The sequence below is a fragment of the Chrysochloris asiatica genome, unplaced genomic scaffold (genome assembly GCF_000296735.1).
Source record: "Chrysochloris asiatica unplaced genomic scaffold, ChrAsi1.0 scaffold00138, whole genome shotgun sequence".
NCBI classification, from domain to species: domain Eukaryota; kingdom Metazoa; phylum Chordata; class Mammalia; order Afrosoricida; family Chrysochloridae; genus Chrysochloris; species Chrysochloris asiatica.
Genome location: NW_006408656.1, coordinates 8,714,854 through 8,725,385, shown reverse-complemented (window position 1 = coordinate 8,725,385; position 10,532 = coordinate 8,714,854). Strand labels below are relative to the sequence as shown.

The 10,532-nt window shown below is 49.0% G+C and overlaps 1 protein-coding gene across 1 annotated transcript; it reads right to left on the bottom strand.

The window, feature by feature from the left end:
- Window positions 1-307: 307 nt before the first annotated feature.
- Window positions 308-7,495, bottom strand: RND1 (Rho family GTPase 1). Its single transcript, XM_006870099.1, has 5 exons — window positions 7,272-7,495; window positions 6,449-6,536; window positions 3,333-3,442; window positions 2,349-2,483; window positions 308-1,402 (listed from the first exon to the last, which is right to left on the bottom strand). Exons 1-5 carry the CDS (start codon window positions 7,389-7,391, stop codon window positions 1,157-1,159), a joined length of 699 nt encoding a protein of 232 aa, XP_006870161.1. The 5' UTR covers window positions 7,392-7,495; the 3' UTR covers window positions 308-1,156.
- Window positions 7,496-10,532: the final 3,037 nt, after the last annotated feature.

The window sequence follows — 10,532 nt, the reverse complement described above, 5'->3', positions numbered from 1 at the left end:
TAGAGGCTAAGGATGCTGCTAAACATCCTACAATGCATGAGCTATCCTCCTACCACAAAGCATTGTCCAATCCAAATGTCAATAGTTCCCTAAGGAAATTTTCCTTGGTTTAGTAGAACTTGGCTGAGGATGGGGAAGGGGAAGGATTGCAGGGTAGAGAAGAGGTCTTGTTGGAGGTGCTAGGGAACCATAACAGCAGCCAGAGACTGGGTCATTCTGCCATCCATAAAAAGGGCTTCAGGACAGGTTCTTCTTCATTGTCAGTGATCAGATGACACGGAAAGAAACCAAGAAAAGCAAAGCCAACTTCTTCATATGTATTATATTTTTCATTAATAAATAGGTTTTCTTCTTTAAACACAGAACATATAACAGATTTAAACACTCCCCCCTCCCCCCATTCCAAAGACAAGAGTCTATAAAACAGATGCCAGCTATACTGCCCTAGGGGCAGAAAAAGTCTGGTGACCCCCACCCAGCTCTGCCCCTGCAGCACCACCACCCCCACACTAAAGAGAAGGGGGGTCTGGGGCTTCTCCCTTGGGCCCTGGGGACTTAGGTGAGAAGCATGGGAATGTATGATGTCTTCTCTCCATGAGGCATGGGCTATGCAAACATGAGGCTTCCTTCTCATGGGCTCTGACCAGCTCCTGCCCTTCTGATTTCTTAGGAAGCACCTGAACTAAGCTCCCCAGGAGCTGCCTCTTGGCTTCCTCATTCTCCACTCCTCTGCCACGACCTCAGAGGGGAAGGGAAGGGCTCAGGGACCCCTCCCGTCCCCCGGCCTGCATGGAAACGCTACGTGGAAGAGGCATGATGCTGAAGGTGAGGCTCCTGTAGGCCCCCAAGCCCAGTAGGCCAACATGCTCCCAACCCTCCCACACCTTTCCTTCCTCTGGAGTGGGGGACACCAGGACAGCTGCCCACTCCACAACCTAGTTCCTGGCTTGGGGTGTGATGGTTCGCTCTCAGTGCCAGGTCCTCATACTGGGCCTGGCTCCTTCCTTGTCCCATTCCTGTCTCCTTCCAAGCCCTCACCATGGCCATCTGAAAAACTTGTGTCCAATGTCCTAAATTGTCTCATCCTCCCTCTCTCCCTATGCCTCTGCACCCCAGGGAGGAAGTGGGAGGTTGTCTCCCCTCTCCAACCCCCACTTCACATAATGGAACAGCTTTTGGCCTTTTCCTTCTTGAAAGTAGAAGAGATGAGTTCAGAGCGACTGGGGAGGTGTAGCAGTCGCTTGGAGAGGCTTCGGACAGGGCTCTTCGGGGGCACTGGACTGGCCTTGTTCAGACACACCATGGACGCTGTCCGAAAGATGCTGTGGACACTCTTTTCTGAGGTGAAAGCTGAGCCTTCCAGGTAGATTTCTGCACCCAGCTGCTTGGCTATTGCACAGCCCTGCAGAAGGGGTAAGGTCATTAGCACAGTGGTCCAAAATGGCTCAGCATCACTGCCTTCTGTGCTTAGAGCCATTCCCTGGGTACACCTAAGGGGACCAAATTGACAATCTCCTACCACCACCCTCTGTTGATTAGTTTTTCTGAAGGTGAAACCTGATTGCCCATTAGAATCACCTGGAACACATTTAAAACCATATGGATAATTGTTGCATTGGGGAATGTTTTGGTCTGTGTATTTTCACAACAATGAGGGAAAAAAACCAAAACATATGAAAGCCTGACCAAGTAAATCAGAATTTCTGGAGGTAGAATGACCTCGGCATTAGTATTATTAAGAGCTCTCCAGATGTTTCTAATGTGAAATATCAGTCTAAAATAAAGGATCCAGTCTCTAAGAAATCATGTGCACAACAAATTATCCAGGGATTTCATTTAAAATGCTGATTACCATGTCATCTTTCTCCCCTGAGTAAGTCTACAGGTATGGTACTTAGTATTCTGAGTGATTCCAATGAAAAGAATGCAATCTGAGAAACACAGGAATGGCTCACCTGCAATTTATAGTATATACCAAAGTAATAAGCACCCAAAGGAGCTCTGGTAGCGTAGTGGTTACGAATCGGGCTGCGAACCTTAAGATCAGCAGTTTGAAACTACCAGTTGTTCCAGGGGAGAAAGATGAGGCTTTCTGCGCCCATAAAGATTTGCAGCCTCGGAAACCTTGTGCAGGGTCGCTATGAGTCAGAACCGATTCTACGGCACATAACCACCAATAAGCACCCACACCACCTCTATCCAGGGAATGAGTTCGTTGATTATAGATCGTCCCCCCATAATGCCAATTCTCTTTTGCTATAATGGGAGAATTTAAGCAAGAGCCATGTTTCAAGTCCTCTGCCTACAGCCTTCTTCACCTTGTCTTCCATCCCCACATGCACACAGACCTGCTCATAGGAGATGGGGGCCTGCTTCTGGTGTGACAGCTCCATCAGAGTGCTCAGGTCTGTTCGCAGGTCTGTCTTACAGCCAATAAGCAACACACGGGTGCTGGGACAATAATCTAGGATTTCTGTCTTCCACTGAGGAACCCAACAACAGTAGAAGGGAAAGAAGAAGGAAGAAAGGAGAGTCAGTGGCAGACAGACATTCAGAGAAGTCCAGCTGGCAACATCGCACCATCGGGCTCATCACCAGCCCAGAACTCCCTCTGTCCCAGCATCATCACTGCACAAATGACATCATTCCCCTACCCCAGAGGCCTCTGGGGTCACTGAAGTGTTGACCCAGGAGCCTGTCCCCTCAGTCAACAGAGATTCCATTTCCTCATCCTGCCAGGCACGTAGAACATGGACCTGCCACCTCACTGCAGTCAGAGGGCTTCACAAGTCCAGAATCCTAGTGGGGAAGACCACCTGTCTCTTCCCAAGGAGAGGAGATAATCCCAGAGTCTTCTGGAAAACTCAGCTAATCCCACAAGGCATCCTAAGGCTACTTAGTACAGGTAGGTCTTGCCACACAAACCCAGACATTTCTTACTGGTAGTTCAGCTCAGACCTTGACTGGCTTGCCCAGTCTCAGTGGAGCCTGGGATCAAGGTCCATAAAAGCTGCTTCCAAAAGCCCCCAACCCTGATTCTCCAACCATAATACCAATCTCTGCCTTCCTGAGTCTTCAGCACTACCCTCCTCCCTCCCTTGCTGGGACCTCTGACAAAATATAAGGCAATAAAAAGGCATTAGCCTGAGAGGGTTGGAAATAGGAGATCTGGGGTCTAGTCTCAGAGTTGTAGATAATAGCTTTGGGCAAATCTCTTCCTTCCCGGGCCTCAGTCTCTTCATGCTACACAGAGGGGATTCTATGACAAGGTCTCCCATAGTCTTGCTCCAATGCTGAGCTAGATAGAGACTGTAGAGTTGATCCAGCTTTACCTTCTTGAGTGCGCTGTCCACTGTCTCAGGCCGGCTGATATCAAAGCATAGTAATACTGCATCAGAGTCGCTGTAGCAGAGTGGACGAACATTGTCATAATAGGGAGATCCTGATGGAGCGGGAAGAGAGAGCCCAACATGAGCCCTGGGAAGATCATTCTTGGTCACTTAGGCTAGTTAGCCCCACTGCATCTCCCAGGGGACTGTGCTGTAGCCTATAGATATGGGACTGACCACTAGCCATAGGCAAGGAGCTCTGGTAGCGTAGTGGTTACAAATCGGGCTGCGAACCGTAAGGTCAGCAGTTCGAAACTACCAGCGGTTCCGCGGGAGAAAGATGAGGTGTTCTGCTCCCGTAAAGATTAACAGCCTCGGAAACCCTGTGCAGGCTCACTATGAGTCGGAACCGACTCCACAGCACGTAACAACAACAACAACTAGCCATAGGCAGCTCAATAATATCAGCATCCTTCGTCCTAAAAAAAGGGGTCAAAAGCAGGGAGGGGACCTGTAATTTGGCCTTGTAAAAGGAGCCCTGCTAGCACGGTGGATTAGGTGCTGGGTTGTTCAACCCAAGTCTCTGCAAGAGAAAGACAAAGCTGTCTGCTCCTGAAAAGATTTAGTCTTGGAAACCCTGAGTAGGAATCAATTCGAGAGCAGTGGATGGGAGGGGTCTCTCAGAGTGGGCTAGTTTCCTGTGTCCCAGAGGAAGAGACTCCTGATCCCTGTGGAGAGACAAGGGCTTGTTTAAAGTCTCTTTCCAAGAGTTCAAGATGACGCTGACTCTAATCGCTCCTTCCACTGTCCCAGGGTCTCTTCAGTGAAGACACAATTCTGCCTGTTATATAACTGGCTGCCCTGCTTCTCTGCCATGGGGTCAGGCCTCCAGAAGATTGGCAGAGAAGGGAAGAAAATCAAGGATCCAGTGTTCTACTCCTCTACCTACCCAAATCCACTTACACTGAAAAGGGCAGAGGGAAAGCTGGAGTCCCTGCCACCTAGCATCTCGGGGGTGGGGGTGGGGGGGTGGAGGGCAGTCCCAAAGATAGAAGTACCAAACACTGGGAATTGAGGCCTAAGAAAGGGGGCTTGGTTGGGAGGGAGTGGGCAGTGCCATGCCAGGTGGTCCAATCTGGGAGAATGCTAGGGGCTGAGCCTGCCCCCCTCCGCCCTGGGGAAGGAACAGTAGCGGATTTGGAACCCAGACAATCCGTGCTCAGAATAGCAAGCAGCCCCTCTCCCTGCACCGAAATCGCCATGGAAACTGGGGGGGAATCCAAGCTGGGGAGAGGTGTTGGTTGTTAAAAAAAAAAGGTGGGGGGTAAAGGAGAGTTGGGCTAGCTGCCTGCTCCTTAAGCAATCCGCCCCCATCCCTTCCTGGAGTAGGGTCTTATCTCCGCAGCACTGAGCACTGCAGTACTGGGGTGGGGGGTGGGGTGGGGAGAAGGGCCTCCATTTTGGCTCCAAGCAGCCCCCTCCCCTAGAACCAGCACATGAATAATGGGAACAGGTATTTGCACCAACTATTGGGAAGCCCCATCCCACACACCTCTGCCACTTCCTCCTTCCTTACAGGTACCTAATTTGAAAGAGGGAGTTTGTTTGAGAATGACTGATATCCTTCATCCTTTGGGAAATAGAGGGGAAGGGTGTGGCTGGGGGGGTAGGATAAGAGCATTCATGCTGGTTTTCTATGATCAGGACTGGGATTCAAGGACTGTGTTCTGAAAAGGAGAGGGAGAGATAGCAGGGGGTTTGGGGTGGAGGTAGTGAAAGGAGCTATAGTTAAGATTTGGGGAGACTGGGAGGTGGGTAGGGTACAGTAGATCAAAGCTACACATCATGCAGCCCAGCTGCATTCTCGTGTGATCCAGCCAGAATAGCACAGTCTAGGCTAACCAGAACCCTCCCCGCCTCCACCACCACCCCTATAACTGCGACGAAGGAGGAAAGCTTAGCATACCGGGTTCAGGAATTTTTGTTTTGTTTTGGCAGGCAGGGGTGGGGGCGGGGTGGGAGCAAGAAAGTCTTATTTTTTCTCTACCCATCCCCTACCCACAACCTTTTCAGACCTTAACACTGGATCATGGGAACAACAGCTCTTTGGTAGAGTAGAGTGGCATATTTATTATATGAAACAGGAAGCCACAGTGATTTATAGTTTCTCTTTAACTCAGCCTGAATATGTATTTGGGGGGAGGAATAGATTTATTTTATTTCCCCTAGTTCTCGCTTTAGTCCCTACTGATGACTCTGAGCCCAGTCTTATTTAAAAAGGATTGGGACAGAGATAGTAGGAATGGGTCAAAATCAAAGCCAAGGATAACCTAGCACTGAGGGTTTGGGGCTCAGAGACTGAAAAAAACATTCCCCTCTACATTCCAAAAACACAGGGTACCTTCTCTCCCTCCCCAGTACAGAAAAACCCATTATCACCAATCCCCCCACCCCACAGGCTACTGCCACTATCCACAACGTGGCTGTGCCCTATATTGAGCCATCTCCCCACCCTCCGAAGCATCGATGATGCATCATTTCATCCCTGAGCCGCAGCGGTATGGTAGCAGTATGACAAGTGGAGCGGAGCTGCGGCAGGCGGGCAGCAGTGGTCCGAGATGGAATATAGGCGAGTCTGAGCGGTATTTCCCCCAAAGCAGGCTCGGCTCCTGCCGGGACCACAACTGCCTGCAGCAGCACCGCCTCCTGCCACTTACTTGGTTTTGCACTAGGGCAGCAAAGGCTGGGGGTGTCTGCTGTGTGTCTGCGCTGGATGGCCAGGAGTCAGGGAAGGAGAAGCCCTGTCTGACTGCCCCCAGTAGTTCCTGGATCCATTCACTTCTCCATCTTAGCACTCTGAAAGATGGAGCTAGAACCAGAGAAGCGAGTGACTTCTGGAACTCTTTCCCTAGGTACCTCTGAACCATCTAACTGAGTGAACCATCTCCCTCTCCCCTCATTCCAACAGCCAAGGAATCCTTCAGGTCTCCCTTTTTCAGTCACCTGACAAGCAGAAAAATCTTTTTCCTGGCCCAAAGAGGAAACAATTTCTAGAAGACAGCAGCTGCGGCAGACTGGTGGAGGTGGGAAGGAGAGGGCATTTGGGGCCAGAGTCTTACCTGAGGTGTCCCAGAGACTGAGCTCCACTCTCTGTTCCTCTGTCTCCAAGCAGGCTGTGTAATTCTCAAACACGGTGGGCACGTATGTCTGAGGAGAGAGGATCATTCTCACCCTGGATGCCCCTACCCTCGTAACCCTCACATTAGTGCAAGCCACACAAGCAGCCAGTATAGTGAAGCGCTCAAGTGACGGAGATAAGGGTCCAGAGAGGCGATACACCAGACAGGAGAACGGGGTATATAGAGGCACAGGCACTTTGCTCCAAGTAAGAATCATGAAAGACCACCTCCATCCCCCAGAGCCATAGCCATGGTCAGAGGGAGAGACACACACAAATCCACAGATTCCGTTCAGCATCCAATTTGTTTCCCTCCCAGTTTTAGAGCCACAATCCCATCCTAGCTCGTTATCTCCTCCCACAGGTCCCTCGGGCCAGGGAAACAGCAAAAAGGGGTAGCAGCAGCCCGGCCTGAGGACATGTCCATAGAACCTTTCAGGGTACGGGATGGGAGGCGGGTATTACGTCAAGAAGAAACCCCAGACTCTCAAATTCCTCCAGTTCCCTCTCCAGAGAGCAGACTCTAGGGATGAAGGGAGGTAGGAGGGGATTTGATCACGCCTGTGGGTGAAGAGGTGAGGAGGAGCCAGTGGGGCGGCAGAAGTGGGACAGGTCTCAGGGGAAGTCAAGGCAGGGCAGTCCTTCAGCCAGAAATCAGCTGAAGCTGGGGCAAAAAGCTCGGGGGAGAGAAGGGTAAGGAAGGCAGGTAGGAATCTATCCCCAGGCAGGCAGGAGAATAGCTAATCTGCTGGCAGGCAGCTCACCTCGGGATAGCAGTCCTTTGCTAACACCTGTAACATTGCCGTCTTGCCACACTGCACATCCCCCACCAGAACAAGCTTACATCTAGCCACTACTGGCTGTGGGGTTCGTCTCTCCTTCATGGTTGCAGCTTCCACAGGGCTTAGACTCTGGTTCAGAGAGGCGAGGGGTGCGCCAGGTGCGTTTCAGCGAGTAAATTCAACCGGCTCCTTGCCTCCCTCCAACTGAGAAAGAGGCCGGCACAGCCACTTTATATCTTCCTGGCTGAGCCAATCACAAGAGGAAGCGGATGCTGTCACAGCCAATCCCTGAGGTGGGATCCCCTCCAACAGCCAATGGTAGGAGGATCTGAGTCAAGGCCTCTTCCTCCAGTTCCTTTCTCTTAAAGCTGAACAGTTGCCTCCCCTGAAAGGGGATTCCCACGCTGCTTTGCATTTGTATTAGGGTGGGGGAGGGGATAAGAAGCAAAATTAAATGGTCTTCAGTGCCTACCAATTAGTGTCAAAAACAATAAGCTAGTCATGGAAGCAAAAAGTGAGGTAGTTGAAATTGTAGGGGCTGTCCCAGGAGAAGAGTAAGACCTAGCCAAACGATAAAACAAGAGGCACTCCAGAGGCGTGGGCGGAGCTGGGGCGGCGGGAGCGGGGTGGCTGTGATAGTGGGTCTCAGAGATCTCTGACCCCTTAATTCCCCATTCAAACCAGTTTTCACATCTGACTTTCCTCCCAGCAGTAGTTCCTGTTCTGACCCTTCGAAAATCAAGTCTCTTCTTCAAAACTCACCTTCACCCAAAACAAGTCTTTTGGTGTGAACTCAAAACCAGCACAACTCCTGACCCAGGTAGAAAGCAGTGAGAGAGTCTGGCATGTGAGGACAGGAGTGAAGAAGAGAACAAAGTAAACAAAATATTCCCTTTGGCCAGGCAGGCTCACACTCCATTCCTGGCAGGAGCTGCTTAGGGTGTTTATTCTGTTGCCTGGGTTCATCAGCTTCCTGGATGAATCAGGCACAAGGCAAGTTCCAGGTTGACATCTACTGACGTTGTCACACCAATGTGTGTGTCACATGGTTAAAGTCCAGACTGAAAGACTGATCCTGGAACACTTGGGATTAGAAAATTAGAAGATAACCTAAACTGAGAAGAGCTACGTAACTGCTTACCAGCCCTGCCTGGGGTGTACACAGCTGAACAAACCACTGATTAGCCAGTAACCAAGATAATCCAAATAAGGCCTCCTGGGCTTCAGGGACTGAAGTAAGGTCAACCTAGCCAAAACTGAGAGTAACCAGTTTGTCTTGAAGTCCCTTTACCTTTGTTAAGCCCAGTGCCTCTGAAGTATGTCCGAGGGCTTGTTCCATCAGAACTTGACTCTTGATTCACAACCATTGCTGCCTCACCCAGGTACAGTTTCCCTGCTATTAAGGATGTTTAAAAGCCTTCCCCAGACCTAAAGGAACAGATCTCTAAGGATGAGGTTTCCCATGTCTACTTTAGACAGTAGGAGGATAGAGGTTATTTTAAGAATATTGCCTAGTAGCGTCCCTTCAGTCAAACCTGGTGATTTCTAAATCCATGCAGCTTGGCTGAGGTCTCTGAGGTAAAGCCTATATTGTCCTTTACTTGTCTCTTAAGTTCCCCCTTCTAGGCATCAAGACTCACTTGAAGGAACCTCCAAGGTAGACAGGGGGTTCCCCAGGTACTACCATTAGCTGGTCATCCTCCTTTCTAAGGTTCTATAGAAATGTCTTCCCTTCCACCTTCCCCAGTCCTTATCCTCAGGCCTCAGATAACGTCTTAAGAATTTGCCCTCTTCTTGTCCTTTTCCAGCAGTTTAGCAATCTCTGTGAATTGACCGTAAGTGTGGCTCGGGAGAATTCCAGCAACAGCTGTAATATCCTGCACTGCCTCAACCTAGAGTCCTTTCCCTCAGTTTGACCTTCCCTTTTTGTACCCTCCCATATTCCATCCTCAGTCTCATCTGGACTCAGTTCTGGAAGCATCAGTGAAATTCCCATAGCTCCCCTAACCCTTAATGGATTTTCTTCCTAAGGCAGCCCAAAGGCATTAGCTCTTGCCCCATGTTCTCCACCAGCCTTTTGCTACATACACATTCTCCACCAGTTACTCCAAATAAATATTCAGTATCAGTAAAAACTGTTCCTGCTATGCAAACAGGCTCCTCTAGCTTCTGACAAGATTGTCATCCCTGGGCTCCTTCAAGAGGAAAATTCAAGGACCTAGGTAACTGCATTTAGCTAGGTGATTGCATTTCAGGAAATGCAAGAAGCTAGGTGAATGCATTTCAGGGAAGGGCAGCAGAAGGCCTCAGCTGTAATATTGAGCAGCCTCCAACATGACTAATTCTCAAGATGTGTCTTCCTAAGATATTTTGTAGGTCACAAGTTTATGAGTTGTAGTGAGAAAAATTGTTTGTAAGTGCCTGAGTGCGTTAGGTCTGGCAGCAGTGTGGCAATTCACAAAAAAGATGGAGCCAAAGTCCAGCAGTTCTGGGTATTAGACCTAGCTTTTTAGCAGTTAGATTCCCCCCACCACCAGTAAAACAAAAAACAAAACAAAACAAAAACCTCATCCAAGGGGCTTTATTTTAAAATCCATAACTAGTCATTTGCAAGATGATTCTTCCCTACCAAGACTATTGTTAAGTGCCCTCAAGTTGGTTTCAACTGTACAGAGTTTCCAAGGAGTGGCTGGTGGGCTCAAACCACTTTCAGTTAGTAGTCTAGCGCTTACCCTACAGCACCATACCAATACTAGGAAAAGTTGAAAATAAGACTATAATTGAAATATGTTAAGTGAAAGAAGCCAGTCACAAATGACAGCATTGATTGTGTAATTCCACTTACATGTATTAAATGAAATAAAAATGGAGTTGTGTGATCAACAAAATGGCATCAAGAGGACAATACCCCTAAGCATTGTCTTTTTGAAAGGCAAGCCTAGATTTCCCCATCAATCAGACCACCCTTGTTGAGATTCTGACAACTTTCCACTAAATACTAACATCCATTCAAAAGTAAATTGCATAAAGTGCCCATCAACTGAAGAATGGTTAAACAAACTGTGGTACATACACACAATGGAATACTATGCTACCTTGAAGAACTACAAGGAAGCTGCAAGCTACCGCATAATATGGATGAACATTGAGGGCATTATGTTGAGTGAAATTAGTCAGTCACAAAAGGAGAAATACTGCATAGGACCACTACTGTAAAAGACTAAGGGAAACAACTCATAATAA

What these genes read in the sequence shown, in the direction of transcription:
- RND1 (XM_006870099.1), bottom strand. Translation starts at nt 7,391, where the DNA reads ATGAAGGAGAGACGAACCCCACAGCCAGTAGTGGCTAGATGTAAGCTT. An exon ending in CAAAGGACTGCTATCCCGAG is followed by an intron (nt 6,537 to 7,271) that starts GTGAGCTGCCTG and finishes CTCTCTCCTCAG; the next exon opens with ACATACGTGCCCACCGTGTT. An exon ending in CCCCCATCTCCTATGAGCAG is followed by an intron (nt 1,403 to 2,348) that starts GTCTGTGTGCAT and finishes CCCCTTCTGCAG; the next exon opens with GGCTGTGCAATAGCCAAGCA.